We start from the raw sequence: 24,914 nt of genomic DNA, 5'->3' as shown, positions 1-24,914 counted from the left end.
CCATAATAAAACTCAAGTGGTAAAAAACGAAGTGTTTTCTTTAATCATTGATATTTGAACAGTGATAAAAAGAAGGAATGCAAGTATTTTAGATAAAAATTAATAAAAAAAAGGTCCGTCGAGACGTCTTTGCATTGTTTGACCAAACCAAACAATGTTTACTTTTTAATGGACGTCATCTTTCAGATGTAATGAATATCGGATCATTAAAAACAGAATAATAAATAATGTTTCGGAACTCAGTTAAAGTATTATAATGTCATATCAAACGCACCTCCCTGAATATATTACTTATTGATCTACCTTAACCAAAATAACTTCGATAATGCTTATCAATTCAGACATTTCAAAACCGCATATAAAAAAAAACATAAACACATTATATTATTATCATATGCTTATAGAAAAAAGCTCTGCATATTAAAGCCATTAGGATATCACTAACTGTAGATACATATGTGTATATTATACAATATATAAAATTAAAATCATGTAGCATTTTTGAGTAGTAATAAGTGAAATTCGTAAACCTTATAATTTCATACATCACATTACTTTTTTTGTGTGCTGTACAACGTTGATTAATATAAAGTAAGTATTGACATGAACGAATAGATATGAGATAATTTGTGAGTGCTTACTCGACACAAATAAGTATTTATGTTAAGATATTGGTTTTTTTCCCTTACAATCCTATACTTTCCTTCCACAAGCCTAAACCATCTCAACACACCTTTCTAAATTTCATTCATAATGCTCAGCCTTAAATTCTTTCTTAATATCACCATACAAACATCCATCACACATCGTTTTGGCACACACTAATCTGAGACATCGCATTGTGACTGTGTTCAGTCTATTTTCATCCATTTCTTGCCAAATTCTTTCCATACATTAGGGTTGGAATCATGGCTCCATTGTAATGTAATAACGGTGTTAGTATTGTATTTAATAATTAACCCATTCCAGTCCTATGTCGAATGTCATTTGACATTGACTTTATTTATGTCGAATGTCATTCGACATTTTTTTCTTCATCAGTTTAGTGTTAAAATACAAGCAAACATATTTTTTCTCACTCGTATTTAGTGAAAATATAATAATAAGAGACAAGATTGTATACATTCAAATTAAAAATAAAATTTTAACACAAGTGTAGTTTTATTTAAAAAAAACTTGGATGTATTGTTTAACCCTGTAATACTGTAAATTTATTGTGGACCTGGTGGAATTTTAATATTTTTTTATGGACCGGAAAGGGTTAAAGAATATGAAATATAGAAACTACGCAGAAAACAAAATGGAATTTAATCGCAGTATAGGAACAAGACGTATGTTTTGACTAAAAAACTTGAAAGAGTGGTTTCATTGTAGAACTATATTCGTAGCTGTACACAAAACGATAATAGCTAATTGTTAGTATGGAGCGGCTCAATTAGAAGACTAATGACTATTAACTTCCAAACCTTTATTATTACTAACTAAATAACCGTCAGTAGTCGATCCGGTGGATAAAGCTAATATTGTGATCATATTGTGAACGACGTAGTCGCCATGGATCTTCCTCGAAAAACATCTAAACGAAGACCAAATAATTTATCGATGCTACTTAAAGATAACTTAATTCGAAGGCATGGCCTAGGTGACGTTGTCAATAATATGATAACGAGGAGAACTGACTCCAAAGCAAATAGACAAAAGATAACGCTAAGATTCACTATCCTGTCTCCTATTCTTCTCTCAGAAACAAGAAAAGTGAAGCAGAGGAAGCAAGCTCATCCAAGGTAAGGGTCTCGAATTGGCATGGCCACGTTGTCCATGATAGAAAGACCTACAACCTTAGGACGAGGAGAGCTGACCTTAACAGCCTACAAAGACGGTAAGTTAGGATGGAGCCAGGAAGAAGAAATAACTATCAATAGGAATTTTTTCAATTTTCCAACCCACATATTTAAAAAACGAGTAACAATATGTATTTCTAAAATATCTTAAATTTTACTCAGCACGCTACACACAGGTTACAGTATAGGTTGTAAAAGTATTCGACTATACGATGGCCATTTCAAATATAAATCCATAATCCACAGAACTATACTATAACGTGTAACTCGCAAGTTTTTATTTTTAGGTAATTGATATCATTAAAGTTTATTTTTATGAATCGACCGAGAATTTCGTGAGTTTCACTTGTATATGTATGTAAATTTTAAGCATAAAATCTCGAGTACTTCCACATTTATACTCATATCTTACTCATCCATGCACACACACACACATACACACACACACACACACACACACACACACACACACACACAAACACATATTTGTTCTATCAAACACTGGATTATTTACCCAACGGATGACATCAGTTTTATAGGTGTCTTAACTTGAGATAAAACATCAATTTTTTTAATGAAAGATTTTTAAAAAGGTGAGTGTTACAAGTGCGTAAAGCCACTTATTTATGATGGTAAGCCCTGGCATGTCTTTAATCTGCCATAAAAAAATAAAGATAGATGTTTCATATCATACGAGTATTAATAGAATAAAATGATATATTTATATGTACTGACGAGGTAAATGTAATGCAGTTTTTCCATCTAAACAAAATCAGATTGTATTTGTAAATTAAAAGCATTGTTGTGTGTTTAATTTGTGGTATGGTAATATAACACTCTCCTTTTCATTCCTTATCAAAACCACTTTATAAAAGTGGTATTACACAATCAAAATAAACGATGAATCATAAAGAAAATGTTAAAATCAGATTGTGCTAGTTACATTAAAATTAAAAAAATTGTAAGTGCTGTGCATAATTAATGTGTTTATATAACTCCGAGTCTTAAAAATCACTGCTGATTCTCATTTTCTTTTGTGTATTAATAGTTCCTATTTTCCCTCCTTCATTACTTTCCCATTTAACTCTACTGTCCTTAAACCTGATCTCATTTATAACTTACGTCATTTATATCTCATAAAATACATGGTATACTCCCTTCCCAAATGTGAAACGCAGGATTTGAAAAAAATTATATTCATTATACTTGTATTAGTAAAATTTTCGTATATTTGCTGCAATATTTTTTCACGAGAGCATTGTCTATCACTTACGATTTCAGTGTTCTACGTCACTAATTGTAATTATTTGCACCATATACGAGACAAACAATAGCAGTTGGTAAAAGGAAATCTAATGTAGCGTAAATTTGTGTGTCACATACTACGAATCACAATCATACCATAATATATTTTTTTAATGAAATAAACAGCTTTGCTCAGGGACGTATTCTATTCGGGTATTCAATGAATTATGCAATCGATGTACCTGGAGCAGTGGTTCTTAGCCGGTGCTCCGCGGAACACTGGTGCTCCGCGAGCTTGTTGCAATTTCTCTGCGAAATGATTAAAACCAAAATTTAATGTTGACTCATTTACTGTGCGATTTGAGTTGCAAATAAAATGCCTCTATCTAAACCGTTTCGGCCTTCGTCCTGATCTATGCTGCCCGTGTGATGGCATCACTGCTCAGTCTGTGGAACACGTACTGAGATCTTGCCCATGAAACAGATGGATTCTCCAACTGGAGTGTGTTGCTCACAACACGACTCCCTGAACCCGCTGGAGATGCTAAGAAGCGGAGACGTCACCAAGTTGTACATGGGTTACCTGGAAAGCATAGTTGTGGAGGTGAAAAACTACAATGAAGGAGAATAAACGTCGGAGCCGGGAATTGTAGAACAACTACGACAAATATTTACGGAGCTAAATGTAATGGAGTGAAGTGGCTGAATGCTGCTCTAACCTCTTTTTTTTCTCCCACATAATGCACACTGGAAAGCACTATAGTAAAAGTGTACTAATCCCTTACCCGTAGCATGACCTTGAATTTATAAGCAGGGTGCAAAAAAGCGAAAGAGAAAAAATACATAATGGCTACATGGCAGCACCCTTGCAAAGTGAAGTTGTTTGCGCTCACCTCACAATAACGGCCAAGATATTTTTGATTCTATATCATCATATTGAAAATATCATGGGAGTTACGTCTAGCAATTTATACAGATAGTGCTCTATCAAAGGTAGATTCATTGGAAGGACTTGTTACCCTTGGTTTGTGAACCTTGGCTTTGCAATTTCGATGAAGAAATGAGAGTAGCTAAATCAAATATTCAACCTAATATCGCTGAGATGTGTATTGATTTGAATTTGAATTGTCACATTGAATAATTTTCACCGCAAAAAGTTTCACTCTCTAGCATTTATATTTTTATGTATTTAAAAAAAATCATTAAGTTTTTAAAGGGTTTGTAATAAAATAATCAGTTTAATTATTTTTAATAAAAGTTTTCTTTATAAGTTTCTTCGGATCTTTAGTTTTGGTTAACCGCATTTTTTTCGACTGACTGACTTCAAAAAGGTTTAGAGCCACTGACTTGGAGGATAATTAATAACAGATTAAGAAAACAATAATTGACCCTTCTTAGGTACATTAGTAGGCAATACAGTAAGGACGGAATGTAATGAAGAACGGAGGTGGATTACAGATGGTTTAATTAAGTTACAAAACTAGAAAGGCAAAATACACTAAGCATTTCGAGTACGTTCGATTGTCATTAATGTCAAGTCTCAAGGGGACTAACTGGCTGAAAAAAAGCAATTAAAATTCAAAAAAATAAAGATGGCATGAGCTTTATCGATTAACAATATTTCGACTGTGTTCAAATACTAGTTCACAGATCTCGATTATCTCAAATTTTTGAGTTATTTTTCATATTATTTTTCATCTCATCAATAGACGTCTCAAGTGAAGTTCTAGTGATTAAAGAACAACGTTTCGAAATTGGTTTATAAATATTTATAAATATAGAACTTTCAAGAATTTGAGTAGTTTGGTTTCAATAATGGATAGAATTGGTGAATGTTACACGTACGTAAAGTGATCACTCAAACCAGCCTATGACAGTAGTATAGGTCGTCAGCCCCGTAAATGCCCAGACTGCCACATTTTTTATCATCTTTAGTTATTTTATTAACTACAATATGAGCACACTCAAAATGTAGTAATAAAATAACTGATCAAAGTATAAGCCGCATTAAAAATTAAAAAATCAGGTATTCAGGCATCTCTCAATATGTATTATTATACAATTGAGAGATGCATACAATGTATGCAAGATCTAATCTGGAATTAGATCTTGCATATAAATAAAAGGATCTGTTCTAAATAAAAGATTTCTAAATCCAATCACAGATAGCTGTTGCGAACTCAATCATGGAACGTCATGTGATCATCATCATATACATACATATGTATCATCATATACATATGTATGGCTTCAAAAATTTGAGGAGTGTGATTGTCAATCATGGGTAGAATGGTAAATGTTACATCTGTGTTAAATCATCATCAATATCACTTAACCAGGTTAAGACAGGTCGTAAATCCTATAAATACGCAGATTTTCACATTCTTTTTTACCTATGTTGAGATGTCAAAAAAATGCATCATTTTATATAATGTATCATTTAAACGCTTTATGGTGACGTACATATAAATAAAATCTACCAAACAGCTCATTCGGACAAAAAAACTTTGGTTATTGTACTCGTACAATAAAGTTGTACGACCTGTTTCCATTATCTATAAAATCGTTAAAAATAGAAGCTAAAAATAAAAGAGCTTTTCATAAATGGATAATGGAAATGTAGATCTGAAACGGATTGTATCATCGGCCATGTCGTATTTGATTGAGTAAACAATTTTCTTTCATCATAATTTTATGAATAAATATTGTAAAATGTCCCATCGGCATGAGAAAACTCAGTAGGATTACATTATTGTCATTTATAAGTATGGAAATGATAAAATGAATAAATAATTTTTTTACCTTGTAAAAAAAATAATATATACTTGAGTAGAGACATGGAGAGTTCCATATCTCTACTCATATAAGCTTGCGTAAAAATTATGCTATTATTAGTATCTCCCGGTCACTTTAAATGAGTTTAAATTAAATCAAAACATACATTTAAAAATGAGCATTTTCGTATCGAAAGTCTACGTAAACGGAGGGCTAAACGAGGCTAAGAAGGGCTCACGAAGGAGGCTTAGAATGTACGTTAAGACCTATGAGTATGGCGTTCTATCCTCTTTGCCTACGTCTGCAGGCAGAGAGGATACAATGGAGTGATGGTAGCAGTAAAATGTGTATTTTTTTGGTAATTGATAAAAGTGCTTTATTTAAAAAAAATCTTGAACTCATAATACCATGAATAATTATCTATTATAAGGGTCCCTAATATGTATTAGCAGGTTAGTTATCGAATCAGTCTTTTAAGTATTTTCAAAATGTTGGTTTTGGTAATGGATAATAAAGGCCTTGGAAGCCTAGGACTCCCATCGCTCAAATTTTAACCATTTTGAATGGAGTACATACTTATTTTGAAGGGATTTTTATTATTCTCAGACTTCTAATCCCATACGCTGGTTTTAATCATAGATAGTAAAGCTTATGGAAGCCTAGGACCCTTATTGCTCAAATTTTAAATATTTCGAAATGCAGAACTTATTTTGTAGGGACCGTCGTTATTTTCAGACTTCCAATCCCTCCTATTACGATGGTTCTGATAATGGATAGTAAAGCTAATGGAAGCCCAGGACTCCCTTTGCTCAAATTTTAAGCATTTCGAATGGAGTTCTTATTTTATAGAGACATTCGTTATTCTCGGACTTCTAATCTCCCCTGTTACTCTTAACCTAATCAGGATGTAGGCTTGAATGGGAAATTTACAACATTTTGAGTGTGTCAATTATCTGGTCAAATTATAAGCTTAATAATAAAAATGAAAATGGTATTTTCTAGCGTTTCTCATGTGTGTGATTATAATACAGGATTCGGATCTCACATACTAATATAAGAGTTTCTGCTTAATAAAAAGCTTCTTTACATCTCACCAATAGATGTCTCTAGTGAAGTTCTAGTGATTCATGAACAAGGTTTCTAAATTGGTTCATATATATAGAACTTCCAAGAATTTGAGTAGTGTGGTTGTCAATAATGGGTAGAATTGGTGAATGTTACACGTGTGTAAAGTGATCACTTAAACCAGCCTATGACGGTCGTAAGCCCCGTAAATGCCCAGACTTCTATATTCTTCTTCATCTTTGATGAGATATCAAAAAATAATATGAATGGGAAATAATTTTTCATTGAGTGGGAGATCGAACCATGGACTTCTGATTTATAATCCACGACATCACTAAGTGATCAATACCAGATTCAATAACCTGCTACTAGAAAATCAATATAACTAGCTGCCATTATGACCAAGGACTTCATATACAAAGAATTTCCCAATAATCACGACGTTTACATTTCAATATTTAAATCGAATTTTTACATAACGGTATATAACCATACATTCTGTATTGTACAACAGGGTTGGCAAAACCTCCAATTAGAAAAATAAGAAATATTATTATTTTGAGAGTATCGGCACATCTACAATTTATTTAATTCTATTTGTTTGGAAATTATACAGCTTTTACAAAAAAAACATAAAAAATAGTTATATTAACAATGATAAAAGCTAATACAATATAAGTAACGACAAGATAACACTGCGTCAATACAATACAACACTAATATAAGTCTACGATTAATAATATTGGATACATAAGACTCAAAATAATTACATACTATTTTTTTCGCCTCCGTAGTATGTGTAATGGTTAGCGTGTTTAGCTACCGTGCTGGGGGTCCCGGATTCGATTCCCAGGTGGGAGAAATTGATATTTGTAATTATACACTCTAATCTTGATTTAACATTACCCTGGATTAGTCCCTGAAGCGCAGGAGTGATCACCTTGATTTCATATAAGTAACAATCAAAATATCACTGCGTCAACACGATGCAGTGCTCTATGCACCATTGGGTGCGGATAAGGGTTAGAAGAATTCACATCTAAATAATAATGAAAAGCATTAATTAAAAAAAATTAACACCACTTAATGAGTTTTACTTTTGTATTATACACTTAATGAGTTTTATTTTACTTCACACTACTTGTTTCGAAAACTACAGATATTTTCATCTACTGGTGAAAAGTAAAATGAAGTTAATGCCTAATCAATTAAAAAATGTAAGATAAAGAGGCATATAAAAGTTTGGATCTTTACAGAGCTTGCGACCTATCATAGGGTGGTTTAAGCGATCACATTACACACTACCTAAATTAAGTGCGTTTATATTGTGCTATTTTTTTCAATAATATTATTGTAAATAAAATATAGTTCATTTTTACAATCACTGCTCGGTCGTGCTATAGAATAAACAGTTAGTTTTACTTTTATTTACCTCAAAGAAAATTACAACTACAAAATATTTTAATGCATCTCAAATTAGATTTCATTGACTACGTAATGCAGAAAAGAAAGCGCCTTTATCACTTTTCCGCACGAAGGTAAAAATAAGTTTCTCATCCCTGATTCGTGTACCGTGCAATTTCATGACCTATATTCACAACGACCTATAAATAGTACTTTTATGAATTATTGAGGATGTGATCTATGTACATGGTACATGTATGTATGTTGGAAGATATTTGTTTAACATTATATTTTATTAGATCTAAGTTTTGTACTGACATTTCTTGGTGGAACTGCATTTTATATAATAAAATAACAACTGTATAGTTTTGTCCACATAAATTTTATTTGACCAGCGACCGGGTTTTTTTAAAACCGACTGGTTAGAGGTTAGGTAGAATTTTATGTACTATTTACTTTGTTTTCTATGTATTGTATTATTTATGTATTATAATTCAATGTATTAATTCTATGTTGTATGCACAACAAGGGAGGGGTTGAAAACCATGATTATATATATTACCTGACAAAATTAATTTAATAAGTTCAGCATTGTATTATAATAATAATTACATGTAAATTGTGGTTGAGGTTTTAAGGATGATTTTATATGATTTTATTTTACAAACGGTTTTTATGTAAATTCAAATAATAAATGGGTGAATCTTCACATGGTTGAAGATTGGTGTAAGGTCAGACAAAGTTTTATACACAACAAGGCAGGGGTTGAATACCGTGATTTAATAAAAAAGATCTGACAATATAAATGTATATTGAATGAGTTTAAGTATTGTATAACCTCACGCCGGTCTAATGATCTCGGTTGCGACGAAACCTGGTCACTGGTCAAATAAAATTTATGTGGAAAAAACTATAAGGTTTTTATTAAATTCCAACATATTTTAGGCTGCCAGAAAAAAAACAATATAATCCTTCCTAAAATTACATAATTTCTCGAAAATTATAAAATAATTATCAAATAAAATATACGTGAAAAAAAAATCCTTTATTATCAATAAAACGAACCCCAGAAAGCATTTTACTGGAAAAATGATTACATTCTAGTTCAGTCACATTCGTTCTGGCCGGCTCATATCTTGACATTGTTTGATGACAAATACAGTGCTTATAAATATCCGAAAATATTCATACCTAATAATAGTTTCAGTGGAAATAAGTTGCGTGTAAACAGGAAACAGCTAAAAGCTCATACGAGCAACACCGCTGGTAATATCAGAATATATGCGAGTCGAAGGGTGCTAGATTGATCAATATTTATCACGATAGGTATTGATGTATCTAACCTTGACTTGTTGGCATGTAAAAGGCAGTATGTCTACAATTATTTTGTACCACCAAATGAATTGTTAGATGAAATTGTTTTGCATTTGTAAATACCATGAATTAATATTTCCTCTTCTCCGTCTTATTCCTCATTGCTGAGGGTTGTGACTTTTGCAGAAGCAATGACTCTTCTCCAGTTATCCCTTGACTGCGCTGCACGTAGCGCAACCACTGAGGTGCCTGCTGCTGCCTTAATTTCATCGGTCCATCGTGTGGGGATCTTTCTCTCCCTCTCTTTCCCTCCAGGCTACCGATCACAACCAGTCGTTCCAGGCTATCCTCGTTGCCACGTGCAACGTGTCCAAAAAACTGGAGAATTAATATTTATACTATGCAAAAAAATTATATTTTCCTTCACTAAATTATTTCAAGAAGCGAAACTCTGAAATGTAAGGCAATTTTACTGTCCAAGTGTCTTCATTATGTTGTAAATATCTTGTATGTTAAAAGCATTGTTAACATATTATTACCATACCACAAATGGTATGGTAATAAAACAATCTCTTTATCATTCATCGTTCACTTTGTGTAATACCACTTAAAAACAATGTTTAATGGAAACATAGACAGTAATAGTGATGTATTTTGGAAAAATATATTATTAATTAATGTTTCATTGTAATTTAATGCCAAATACTTGAAAGTGGTCAGGTTAGGAGTCGTAACAATCGGCGGGTATGTATGAAGAGATGCATGAACGTGGAAGAGGCGAAGAATGTTTGCAAAGACAGAGTGGTGTGGCGTTCTATTCTCTCTGCCTATCCCTGCGGCCAAGCGGCGTGATAGTTAGTTAGTTAGTTAGTTTAGTCATAATTTAAATTATTATGTACATATTTCAAAATTTTTTATGACTTGACCTTTGTGTGTGACTGAGTGTAATAAGACGTAATCTGACGTAACTGAGTGTATTAATTTTGATATTTTATTATTTTTTCAGGTTTTGCAGCGAAGTATCATCGAAGCGGAACCATACATTGAAGCCAAGAATCGTACTGCCAGAGCATTATGTTAAAGGTTCGTGCATAGTCAAATCTCACCAACCCTCGTCACAAGGGCAATACACCTCGGTAGTGTTTAGTCTTTTCTTTCCGCAACCTTTGGCATTTCGAGGTAATCGTTCCATCAAGCAGAAAGAAACTCTTACCGCAAATTTCTTGGTAGATAAAATCTGCTTTCTTGAAGTTATTAAAACTACCTTGGCCTTGTGGACAAGAAAGGATAAAGTAAGTTTATATTCGTTAGTGAAATATGGTAAAATACGAATATTAGCTCATTTTGTCCGACGGAAATCTCTTTTTGTCATTCCAATATTAAACTCCTCTTCATCAGAATTAGTGTCATTGGAATAATAAAATGTTATTACGGACCATCTAATTAAAGAAATTTCCATTCTTGATCCGCGATCCTGAGCAAATTAAGTTTAATAATTACTGTAAGTTAGTTAGTGAAACTATGAAAGTTGGTTTCTAACGCTAAGATATTGGATATTTAAATTGTGATCGCGAAACATTTTGCAGATCATAAAATGTTACACAGTAATTCAGAGGTCTATCTCATTCAGTGGATTCAGTGGAACCTCGATATAAGGGACTCGGACATAAGAAAAACTAATTTAAAGAAAGCTGGCTTAAGGTCGCTATTTTAGTATCTGTAAAAAAAATATTTACGCAGACAAATATATTAAACTGATTTCTTTAACCTTTTTTTTCAAACTAAAATAAACATTTAATAATAATTAAATGAACATACCTTTTCACGTAAGAAATATTAATGCAAATAACATACATAATACTCCAATTAGTAATTTTAATGAAAACAACGGTATACAAAGTAAGATCTGTGTTAACGTATGATAAAAAATGAGAAACGCTCTTGTAATGGATAATTTTCTTTAATTAATATAAAACTTTCTTCGGGTTATTGGGTTTTCAGATAGGAAGCTTTCGGCAGTTGACTTTTCGAGCAGATGGATTTCGTCCTACTAACCCAACCCGTACAAATCCTAGGCAGGGTGGAGTGATCTTGAATGCAGGCTCAGCCGATTAACGACCCCAAATTATAAAGTATCAGGGATTAACGACCCCAAATTATAAAGTGTGAAAGCATCGAAAGCTCAGAATAAAAAATAGCCATATAATAAAATGTGACATAAATATTGTCTGTATGAAACTACATTATGTAATTATTATTCTAACGAAAAAAATATTATTCTCTTAGGTTTAAAAAACTTTTTGATGTTAATTTTATGAAAATAAAGATTTATGTATAGTATAAACGAGTACATATATTTTTATATCAATAATCATACAGTTTTTTAATTATCTTTTTCAAGTATCATAAATTATCAATAATTTATCCTTTAAAAGAGCGAGTACATACATGATCATTGGCCTCGGAGTTGTGATATCGTGCAAAGATATGTAAATATATTAAATTTAAGACTTCACACATTACATTTGTATAAAATATATCATTTCCCGTTCCTTACCCAAACTTATCTCCAATCTTCAAAACTTGTTTATGGTAGTTTAATAAAAGAAAAATGTTTTCTATCTGATCCGATTAACGTTTACTTCGATTCTGCAATTTGCAAGGAAGGTTGTAATGCATGGTGAAAAAATCACCTTATAATCTCCAAGAGAATATTGCCTTGATTTCTTACGTAAAAAAATCGCTTCGCGTGTAATTTACGCGCAAGGTTTTGCGCGTAAATTTAAACTTTGATTAGAGCAGAAGATAAAAGGAAAGGAATCGTTTAGGTACACGCAAAATCCAGACAATTTACGAGACTTTGAATACTTCAAGTACCTAATAAGGGTTGATTGCGAAATGGCTGACTTCTATATTTATAGCTTTATTTAATCGCATCATTTTTACGTAAACGTAAAAATGCGATAAAATCTTTATCATTCATCAACTGGATTAATTATTATGAGTTTAACAGCGAAAAACATTTTTGGAAAGGGCGCAACTCATACAAGTTAAGGGTTGCCATTTACTTATCTACCCTGAGAAAAAATGCAAAACGAATTTTGAAAAGCAATTTCCTCAATATTTTAAATATTTTTAATACTTTCCTTAACTTGGTAAATCTACTTTTTCCAAAAATCTATTCTGACACGTGTTTTGATGCATTTCACATAATTTTCCAACAACTTGGTATTTCATAAGAAAAAGTGGTATTCACCAAGTAAATTTTAAAGAAATTTTCACAATGTGACTGCCGAATGAAATAATGAAAATCTTACTTGAAATTTAAACACTATTTTTTGGCCAAATACCATCATTGATATCGGTACAAATCCCTAACCAAATCTATTATGGCTAGAAATATCGCCAAATTTATTTATTTAGTATAATTGTTATCTTACACAATCAAATGTTTAGGTAATGAATTTAAAAAAATGTAGTTATTTCAAGATATTTTAGAAGTAATGAAAATATACAAAATGTATGGAACAACAATGGAATTGAAAACATTGAAAACGCTATATGATAGCACCTGTCAAGAAGCAAGCTGTCCACCATGAGCAATGTACAGTAATGGATTTATTACTGTGACTTTTTATGTTGCTCGTTCAGCAGATGGCGCTGACATTATGGAGAAAGAATCACCGTTTAAAGGAAACATGTGTTCCCTGTTATAAATAAAAATACCTTTTATATAATATTATATGAAACGCGCACGTATTAGAATGCCATGCAACTAACATCTTCATTTTTATTCAGTTACATATTATTATTTATTCAAAAACCTATGTATCAAATTCAATAATAACTAAAAAATTTACTCGATCGAAAATTCTCCCAGTTTTCACGTGGGCGTGTATAAATGAATAGAAAATCGACTTGAGTATTACATTTATTAAGTAGAGCTAGCTTTCAAATGTTTATCGATTAATGTTAAACACGAAATCGGTCGATGGAACATTATTATGCTGATGCGAACATAGCGCCGAGCATTCTGTTGACAGTGGTCAGTTGGAGCTACATTCAAGGTCCGCCTGGCATGAATGCTGACCGTGCGGTCACTAAATGACCGAGTAGGAAGAGTGGATCCTCTTATGCAATCACAAACGAGCATCTCACCACGTGAACTGGACGATTGCAGACTTTATTAACCTTTTGTTAATGTATTTGCTGAAAACGCGCTTCGCAAACCATACGCGGACGCTTCACATCTCAAAACGTTAATCTAATTTAAATTTAATCTAAATCTTAATTTAATATGATGTAAAAAATAACAAATCAATTTAGATGTTGCATACAAAAACGGAAAATTTTACAAATTGATTCGGCAGTCACTTTGTGGTAAAATCAATCCATTTTGAATTTAAGTTTTACTTGGTGAATACCACTATTTCTTAAAACCTAATGTGACACGTGTTTCAATGCATTCCGCATCATTTTCAAACACCGTATATACGGTATTTTATACGGTATTTGAAAATGATGCGGAATGGATCGAAACACGTGTCCCAGAAGATTTTAAGAAATAGTGGTATTTACTAAGTAAAACTAAAATGAAAATTGATAATTTTACTGTATATTAACCATGCAAAAATCTAAAACGAACAAGAAAGAAATATTTTACATAATTTAATATTCTAGTCATAAAGTTATAAAGACAGATGGCTGATAATTCTAAAGAACTGCATTTTTTCGACTTACACTCATCTCACATTGACGGGTTTTGCATCGTTCATCCCATAATATAATTATACAAAAAAATCTGATTTTTCTCCAGGAATCAAGATGATAGTCAGCCAGACAGTCAAAAACTAATTAAAATATAATTATAAAAATATAGGGCCAAATAGTGAAACGTCTAGTTTTCGGAAACAAGGTAAGAAGAAGATAATACAAAAAAAATAATTTTGACTTTATTTTTATATTTAATTGCAAATTGTGATACCACCGGGTCACCGCCTTCTCGGAAGACCATCAAAGAGATGGAAGGATAGCTGGGCGACAAGATCATAGGAGGAGTCGCTTTCTTGAAAAAAAAAACAGATCTTCAAATTTTATATAGGAAAAAGAAGAACATACATCCAATTTAAAATGCCGCTTTAAATAAAATGACAAAAAAAAACCTTTTCAATTCTATAAATATTGTTTATTAAAAATGAAATTGAATTAAAAACGTTGAAAGCGTTTGTGAATAAAATCTTCAAATAACTTTAAAAAAGGGTATTTTGATTTATCTTGTCATTCAGAGTCATTTTTATAATGTAAATATTGTTCACTGCGTTTTCTGACTGATTTAGATACTAGTATTCACTAATTAGAGAACGCTTTATTTTATTCTTATAAGGTAAGGTAATTTTTTTGTGGAAGAGCTTTTGAAAAAAGAAATTCTCATATTATCTTTAACAAATGGCAGTCATTAATTTTTGTTAGTTCAATGAATTTAAAAAATCCCAATAATTTATAATATGTTATTTTATACAAATTTTTAAAAGGGATGTTTGTATGTTAAAGTACAAAATACTATACAAAATTCATTCGCGTCAGTTTTTCGCTAAACGCAATTTTTGTGTACTTTAAATAATTTTTTATTTCAAATAAGAGTAATGTAAAAAAATCGTTTGGCAAACGATGTACGTTTTTCAAATTAATTTTTAAAATAAAAATAATGCTACAATGTTTTTTTTTATGGCGATCGCCAAAAGTGGTTTCTATCAATAATTCGTATATTCTTATTAAAAATAACAAACCTTTCAAGGAAAAGGAATCATCAAATTTAATTATATCTTTGCAATTAGATAATACTGTATAGGGATTGGGGTTGTAAGGTTATTTAAAAAAATCTATCACGAAACCTAGACTGATTGTTTAATGCCTTTTCCCAAGCTGTATATATTTTGTTATCTGATTTTACCAAGTCGAGTGTGGAAGCTGTTTTACAAACTGATCATTCATTATATATGATAATCAAATTAAATAACGTACATGATTCATAAAAAAAGGAGTTTATGAAATTCAAATGTATTGGTATTACTTCCTATAAATGTTAATGGCGCAAGAACAATATAATTAATTTAACATTTATTAAAAAAATCAATTATAATTTATTGTTTTTAACCACTTTCATTTTAGTACTACTTTGTTAACCGACCTCGACAATTACCTTGTCTTCTTTAGGGGGTAGAAAGACGCTAATGTTAATACAAATAAATTTACGTAGTTAGGTTAGTAAGAAGACAAGGCATTTCTCTAAACCGATTGGAAAAATAGCACCACAACAAAAGTGTTTAAAAACGAAGTTTGAGTATTATTTAATTTTACAAAGTTTATAAAAATGAGACACATTATTTCATGAAATTACTAAATTCTGGGTGATTTAGTTTTAAATGAATATCTTGGATGTTCAAAAAATTAATCATTAAATTATATTCAATTTTGAATTTAATTTCGAGGGTCGAGTGAACTAGACATGGGCGATAGAATTAAATAACGACTTCTTTAGTGTTTATATTTTTTAATATTTATATTTCATCATATACGTAATTGCAATTCACAAATAACAATAATGTGCTCACTGAGTTTTCCCGTGCCGAGGGCACATTTTACAATATTTATTTTAATTTTTTTAAGAAAATTGTACGAAATTGCAATGAAAAATGACATGGCCCAATGAAACGATCTACACTTATTTTACCTCTAGTTGTTATGTTGGCTAACTAAATATAAATCAGAGGTAAAATAATATGAACATAAATAAAATAAATATGTATAAAAATGTATAATATAAATATGTACAAAGTAAAATAAATATGAACGGACAGTATATCAGATCAACCCACGTCTATTACCCATTTATATATAGCTTATTCATATGTAGTTTCAGTATTATATTATTTATTTATAAAATTATAATGAAAGAAAATAGAAGATGACATGTAATCAAATACGACATGGCCGAATGAAGTGATCTATATCAGATACGACCCTACGTCTATTATTCATTTAGAAATGGCTTATTTATATTAAGTTACTATTTTTAATGACTTGAATTTCCTATTTTTAGAACTCTGAAGGGTTGAAGATCGTCAAAACGAGTTATCAAAGTAAATCGTTCGCAGTCTGGTGCTTAAAATAATTATAACATTATATTCGGACGAAGAATCGGGATTAAGGAGGTTTAACTGCGAACGAAGCACTCTCAATGCGTTCTGTCTCTTTGCGTTAAGCGGCTCGTAAATCAATTTGTTAGTCATCCACGTGATGTTTGATATTGATTAATGGCTCCACTTCTGTCATCAGAGAAGAATGGAAATATATCCGCGTATCGCGTAAGTTAATAGATTAAGTGTAGGCGATTAGTGCGACTTTCGCTACACTACTTGAAAATGATTACTTCTCCAGAACATTAATCAAAACATTAGGAACCAACCATCTCCGCTCGCATTATAATAAATTGGGAGGATGTCTAAATTGTCTAGTGCGCACCGAAAGCTCATCTTCTAATGCCAAATAGCTAATATCTATACAATTATTTGGCACCGCTATATAAACGGTTTAAACGGATGTCAACACATTTGCCGCCTCTATTTTTCTGTGTATTCGCAAACGTTATATTGAATTCCCTAGCTGCCTCATATTGAATTTTCTATTACTTTTTAACTACATTTGTGAAGGTCCTTACCAAAACGTTACATTTCCATTATAAATGATTTTAAGTAATCAGGAATTCTAGCTTGTAAAATTGTTACGTTTTGGTGCGATTAAATGATTTCATATTGGTTTAATTTTATGAGGCGAATGTAATTGAAAAAAAGGAGCAGAGGAATGTAATTGGAAAAACATGGCACGATCAGGTATGCCAAATACTTGAAAGTGGTCAGGTTAGGAGTCGTAACAATCGGCGGGTATGTATGGAGATGCGAAGAATGTTTGCAAAGACAGAGTGGTGTGGCGTTCTATTCTCTCTGCCTACCCCTGCGGGGAAGCGGCGTGATTGTTAGTTAGTTAGCTAGTTTGAAATAATCAGGAATCCTAGCTTATGAAATTGTTGTTTGGGTGCGATTTCATGATTTCATATTGGTTTAACACAGGATTGGTCACGTTTTGTCATAACTAAAATTAAGATTTCGATAAAATACAGTAAACAGAACAGATTTGCATTAAAAGGATTTTTCGTGCAATATTGCAAATGTAACTTTTTGGTGAGGACCTCCACAAATGTGTTTTGACAGTTGTCACAGCGCTGATTATTGATGAATCAAATAAGTCCATTCAATGTTTTTTAACCGCCATTTTCTCACACTCGTTAAAAATGGACCCTTGAGGGTCTATAACGACCCTTTTGGGAAACTATGGTCTAAATGCTGAAAATATTGACTAGACGAAGTAATTTTCACTAAAATATTAATATTTGGCAAGCGTTTTACATTTAATTTACTTAATGGAAAAAAATAATTGACCAGTGGATAAGTAACTACTAACATGCTAGTTTCCATTTCGTTTCGAAAATTGTCAGTAACAACAATCGATTGCGAGAAGTAATGTTAATACACATATCGCTCACTCCTTTCAAGAACGTCATAAATCAAAAAAACTTGATTTTTCAGGAGAACGTTTTTAAAGTTTAAAAATATAACACAATGTATTAAAAATAAATATCAAGCCACTTATTGGACTTTTTATTGTGAAACAGATCTTTTTAAGTAAGGCCTGAAGCTTTTTTGTACACTTGAAAAATATTTTGTATTTTTATAAAAAAAAAATAACAATACCTTTTATTCAAAATGCAAAAACAACATTTTCTGCCCTGTAGCAGGTAAATATTATGTTAAAAATATGCCTCTTTTGCTGGGATATAGTACATTTTCTGGGCATTCCGAAAACATGCACAACTGAAAAATGTCGATTTTTTTATTTATGACGTTCTTGAAAGGAGTGAGTGATATGTTGAATGGGCGCGGTGATTCATATGTCCTTACTTTCCTTAAAACGTAGATAAAATCGATAAAAAACTATCACTTTATTGACCCATTTCTCTTCTTTGAATCCATTTGGAATTTTGCATAGTCAATTATTTCTGCTTCGAAATTCTTCAAAAAACCCAACATTCGAATGAGTGTTTTATTATTTTTTGACTCTAATGAATAAATAAACACTTTATTTATTAAAAGAGAAATATTTGTGTTTTTATTATTTACCAACATACTTCAATCTCAAACTATTTCTGTGAGCCTGACAGGCTCATTGTTAAAAATAGGTATCATTTTTTTTTAGAATGGGTTCGAGCCCAGAAGTCTGACACAAGAGTCCGCGACTTTAACCACGGGAATTAAAATACGAATATTAAAATATGAATATGGCATGTGTTATATGTACATAGTGCAGCGAGTGCTAATGTTACATTATTTTCCATATGTGGAGTCGCATACGAGTGAATATATTTCTGCCATTTTATTTTTCTCACTTGTATGTAGAATAAAATAACAACTATGTAATTTTTTCCACATTAATTTCATTTGACCAGCAACCGGGTTTTGTCGAAACCCGGTTGCTGGTCAAATAAAATTCATGTGGAAAAAAATACGTAGTTGTTATTTTATTGTGTACATATATTATTTAAATTCACATATAAAATCCATTTATAACACATAATTACATCAAATCCTGTCTAAAACCTTAACCATTACATGTAATTATTATTATAATACAATACTTAAACTCATTCTATTTAAATTCATTTTGTTACAAAACTTATATAAAATCATGGTTTTTAACTCCTACCTTATATCGCTCACTCCTTTCAAGAACGTCATAAATCAAAAATTGTCAATTTTGAGTTATGCATGTTTTCAGAATGCCTAGAAAATGTACTATACCCCAGAAAAAGAATCATATTTTTAACTTAATATTTACCCGCTAGAGGGTAGAAAGTGTTGTTTTTTAATTTTGTAGAAAAGGTATTGTTTAATTATTTTTTTAAATAAACTAAATATTTTTCAAATGGACAAAAAACCTTCAGGTTTTACCTAAAAATATCTGTTGCTCAGAAAAAAGTTCAATAAGTGGCTTGATATTTATTTTTAATACATTGTATTATATTTTTAAACTTTAAAAAGTTCTCCTGAAAAATCAAGTTTTTTGATTTATGACGTTCTTGAAAGGAGTGCGCGATATGTTTTTAACAAAGAAATTTGTGTAGCCTCGCACCAGTCTGATGATGTCGATTACGACGAGACTTGGTTGCTAGTAAAATAAAATTCATGTGGAAAAAACTACAAAGTCGTTATTTTATTAAATAAAATGCAGTTCCACCAAGAAATGTCAGTACAAAACTTATATCACTTGTATGTACCTAATGGATTGGTGTCTTTTCAATAATTGCAGAAGTTCGTCCGCCATCAAGAAAAGGCCAACCCGTGACTGTGGAGTTCAGTATATACGTAGTTGACGTTAATTCCATTAACGTGGAGGACATGGATTTCCGGTAACAACTTTATTATTATTATGAACACGATATAAGCTGTTATATCGAGTCCTTTCTGTTATAAGTACTTTATACTTTGTTGTAATAAATCCGTTATTTTTTAACGAGCTTGTAACAATTTAAAATAAAGTTGTTTTAAAAATGAAATTGCGACTATTAAGGGTGAGATCTCAAAAGTAAAAAATCAGAGAAGCCAGACGTGTTGTTGGTGCACAATTTTTTAAATATATATTGTATGTACATTGATTTTTGAAAGAAACATATAAAATTTAAAAGGAAAAGGTGAATAAACAGTATATACTTATATACGAAAATGAGAATAAAACTGAATGCAGTCGAAATGCGATCTCTCAGAAGAATGTGTAACAAAACGATGTATGATAGATGTGCGAATAGTGAAATAAGGAAGGAATGCAAAGCTGAGATAAGCATTATCGATAAAATTAAGAAAGGTGTGTTGAGATGGTTTGGACATGTAGAACGAATGAGTGAGGAAAGAACGGTAAAACAAATTTATGAGGCGAATGTTAGCGGGAAAAGAAGCAGAGGAAGACCGAGAAAAACATGGCACGATCAGGTATGCCAAATACTTGAAAGTGGTCAGGTTAGGAGTCGTAACAATCGGCGGGTATGTATGAGGAGATGCATGAACGTGGAAGAGGCGAAGAATGTTTGCAAGGACAGAGTGGTGTGGCGCTCTATTCTCTCTGCCTACCCCTGCGGGGAAGCGGCGTGATGGTTAGTTAGTTAGTTAGTTAGAATAAAACTTATGATTAAAGCAACCGGGGTGTCATACCTGTACTCGTATATGACTTGTGTATGACACTGTCAATTAATTGCGTACGATTCTCTTGAGGGAAAAAATGTAGCAGTACCTACTATCCGTTGAATTGTTTTTCAGGGAATTAAACAGAATTTAATGAATTTTGATGATTTTTTAAAAAAGGTTAAAAAAATTTGATATTTATGCATAACAAAATGTTTCAAACTTCAATTAGAGAATGTATATTTTTAATTTGCAAGTTTAAAATAGTTGATTTACTTAATTTAAAAAAAAACTTTACTTAATTTTTATCATGTTATTAAAAAAAATATATTTTCCAGAGTCGATATGTTCATTCGTCAGACGTGGGTGGAATCCAGACTCCAATTACCAAATGATATTTTTGAAGAAGGCGATGACTACGTAACACTTCCTTCAGAATTTTTCGATAACCTATGGCATCCCGATCCATATTTTCTCAATTCTAAAATAACAGGTAAATATCTTAATTTTTCATTATTTATATTTACATTTTGCATTTAATTTGTAGAACTCCATTTGAATTTGTGTATGTATTAAATGTTAAAAACTAAGACTGATATTCAGACTACTAGTTGTATTTTATTGTTAAAACAAATAAAAATCATATTTGTGACAATTGTCTACTACAATGTATTTTGTTGTTAAAAACACATAAAATAAAATTTATTACAATTGTTTCGCCTTGTAATGGCATTTTCAAACTAAAAACATTTTCAAATATTAACATAAAGCTATATTTCACACCGATAAGAGCTACCTAATTAAAAATTCGCAATTCATTCCCACCATGTTATTAGCCTCACCAGTTTGCCGTTTACGTGCTTTTAATAAAAAATGCTAACGTACAAAATGCATTAGTTTTATTATCATAAAAGGTAGCGTGCGAATGATTATCGATGTCAGTGGTGTTTCTTACAACGTGAGGCATAATTGACGGAAAATGTTTTATTTTAGAGATTGCGACGCTCACCCATAAATTTTCTTCAGTCACTTTGTACAAAAATAAAACTGTGAAATACGCCGCCCGAATGCACGCTATTATTGCGTGCCAGATGGAGTTTCAACTATATCCTATGGATATACAATCCTGTCCGATCTACATAGAAAGCTGTAAGTATTCCGTACAAAAATCACCCTTAAATAACCACATTACAAATATACCGTCAATTTACTGTACATAAAGTTTAATACAAGGCGTTCGTAATAATATGACAAGACTCAATAAACCATGTTGATATAAATCTGTCCAACATAATAGAAATCGATGGTAAACCAATTTCTAAGCATAATGTCAGTGCGTGATACCAAAACGTATTTTCAATTTTTTTTCAGTTTCATATAATAATCAAAAAGTACGACTTCGTTGGAATGTGGCCGGAGTCACGATAAATCCCGAGTTAAAATTGCTTCAATACCACATGGGAGAACCATTGCGACTAGAAGAAACTGACGCTTTTATGGTGGAAAAAGATGGCAAGAACTTTTCCGATCTGAATTATTAATCAATTATAACTGAAATATTTTTTATTGGTTTGGCATTAACTTTATGGAATGACATGATTATTTTATTAAAATTAAACACTTGAAAATACCCCTTTAATGAGTTTTATTTATATATACGACTAGTTTCGAAAACTAACAAATGTTTTCATCTTCTGGTACAAATTAAAACTAACGAAAAAAAAATATATTTAGGTGTATATACAGGTTAATAAATAAAAGGAAGGGAGGGGGGGTTAAGGAATAAGATTTTTTGTAAAAGGAAACATTGATATTGATGGTGACGAATTTTGAAACAGTATATTATTAACTAACGTTTTATCTGAATTTCAATTTTATTAACCTTTATATACCCCTAAATATATTATTTGTTCGTTAGTTTTAATTTGTACCAGAAGATGAAAACATCTGTAAGTTTTCGAAACTAGTCGTAAATATAAATAAAACTCGTTAAAGTGGTATATTCAAGTGTTTAATTTTAATAAAATACCGAAATATTTCATCAAATTATTATTTGTGTCTTATTTTACAGGAAACTATTCTCGTCTTGTTGTGTATTTTCGGTTCGAGAGGCAGATTGGTCATCATTTGATACAAACTTTTGCTCCATCGTCTTTGGTTGTGATGCTCTCTTGGTTCAGTTTTTGGTTGGACTTGGATGCTATACCCGGTCGAGTTACATTGCTGGTAACTTGCATGTTGACTCTTGTGACCATGTTTACTGGACTCAGAGCTGATATTCCACCCGTGGCTTATGTTAAGGTATCATTATTGTAAAAATAATATTCTATTGATATTTTAATTTTATTTTATTTAATAATCAAACAAATTAATGCTATTTTCTTCATAGGCTTTGGATTTATGGATGGCAGGCTGCATGGTTTTCGTATTTGCTGCTCTTGGAGAGTTCGTAGTTGTGAAAGTGTTGGATGTTCAGTATCAAATCAACAAGAAAAAGTCCCAAGAAGGAATGCCCAGGATTATACCAGTGGTATGATTTTTTTTGAATATATACATACATATACCTGTACACGTAGTAATATTTTTTGCGTGAGTTCGCAATAGCCTTCTATGGTTGTATCAGAAAAGCTTTTATTAAGCAGAAAAGTTTTAAATTTTACATTTTTATATGTGCCAAGCCTATGACCAGTGGTACTCAACCATTTTTTCTTCGGGCCGCATACATATATTTTTAAAGTTACGCGGGCCGCATCACTATACTGGTATGACGAAATAAAATCATGAAATACCTCCCCCCCTTTAGAAAACAATTTTGAAATTCAAAAATTTTAAACTAAAACAAAATAACGATTGTACATATCGTTTTTTTGCCAAACAAAAGTGACTTAAGTGGCCCTCCTGAACATTTTTCATTTTGTTAGTTGGTCTTTTTCTCCTGTACGACTACGATTTACATTTTTTTTTGACAACTTAACTTACTTGAAGAATATAATATGAAAGAATAGGTATTTACAGAGCTTATGACCTGGCATAGGCTGTTTAAGTGATCATTTTACACACGTGCAACATTCACTATTCCACCCATGATTGATAACCAATATTTTATACACATGCTTGACAATACATATTTACATGTGTAATACTACTTAAAAACAATGACTATGGATGGTCGTGTAGCAGTATTTTTAAGTGGTATTACACATGTAAATACGTATTGTCAAGCATGTATGTAAAAATATTGGTTGTCAATCATGGGTGGAATGGTGAATGTTGCACGTATGAAAAGTGATCACTTAAACCACTTAAAAACAATGACTATGGATAGTCGTGCAGCAGTGTTTTTAAGTGATATTACACAAAGTTAGAGATGAATGATAAGAAGAGTGTTATTACATTTTTATTACACCATACACCTTTATTCTAAACCTTGAGGTAAAGTGTGCAAGCCTCTTAAACTCGCATGGTATATAATAATCAATCAATCAATATAATTAATTCCACGACGCATCGGTAAAATGTTATTGTGGCTGTTTCAGAGAATCAATTCCACCGAGAAAGGAGGTTGCAACACCGTGGCAGCTTGGGACAACGCAGGGGTGCGATGCAGAAAGGTGGAAGTGGTGTCTCCCTCTGGCAGCAGCACGGGAAGAGGGGTGGAGAGGAGACAGAGCATCCTGCAGGTGGCTTGGCTGGACCAGGACACGGGCCAGGAGAAGGTGCTCTGGCGGGAGATAGACAAGCTCTCCAGGGTCGTGTTCCCGGCGGTGTTCCTGCTGTTCGTCATCCTCTACTGGCCGGTGCTCCTGCTCAAGACCAAGATGGTCGCGTAACATCACATCATGAGTAGTGCGAAATAGCTGCTCAATTCTGGATGGATAACAATACACGTTTCAACATTGAAATAATATTAAATTGTTAAAACAATTACAGGTTGATGCTTAAGTTCAAGGGGTTATTACAAAAAAAAATTAACATTACTTCTTGA

General features: G+C 31.8%; 1 protein-coding gene across 1 annotated transcript in view; it reads left to right on the top strand.

Annotated features, from left to right (window-relative positions):
- Nucleotides 1-24,914, top strand: part of LOC148308375 (glycine receptor subunit alpha-4-like) — a 52,833-nt gene extending 27,919 nt beyond the window's left edge. Inside the window, exons 3-10 of the mRNA XM_088261834.1 lie at nucleotides 10,651-10,727; nucleotides 20,064-20,163; nucleotides 21,268-21,422; nucleotides 21,923-22,078; nucleotides 22,301-22,441; nucleotides 23,001-23,230; nucleotides 23,319-23,459; nucleotides 24,466-24,914. Coding sequence (XP_088117960.1) covers nucleotides 10,651-10,727; nucleotides 20,064-20,163; nucleotides 21,268-21,422; nucleotides 21,923-22,078; nucleotides 22,301-22,441; nucleotides 23,001-23,230; nucleotides 23,319-23,459; nucleotides 24,466-24,759 — 1,294 coding nt within the window. The 3' untranslated portion in view covers nucleotides 24,760-24,914. The remainder of the gene's footprint in view (nucleotides 1-10,650; nucleotides 10,728-20,063; nucleotides 20,164-21,267; nucleotides 21,423-21,922; nucleotides 22,079-22,300; nucleotides 22,442-23,000; nucleotides 23,231-23,318; nucleotides 23,460-24,465) is intronic.

This window comes from Brachycentrus maculatus, unplaced genomic scaffold, assembly GCF_059751285.1.
Source record: "Brachycentrus maculatus isolate JH-2025_06_01 unplaced genomic scaffold, ASM5975128v1 h1tg000167l, whole genome shotgun sequence".
Lineage (NCBI taxonomy): Eukaryota > Metazoa > Arthropoda > Insecta > Trichoptera > Brachycentridae > Brachycentrus > Brachycentrus maculatus.
This window is presented reverse-complemented; position numbering and strand designations above follow the sequence as displayed.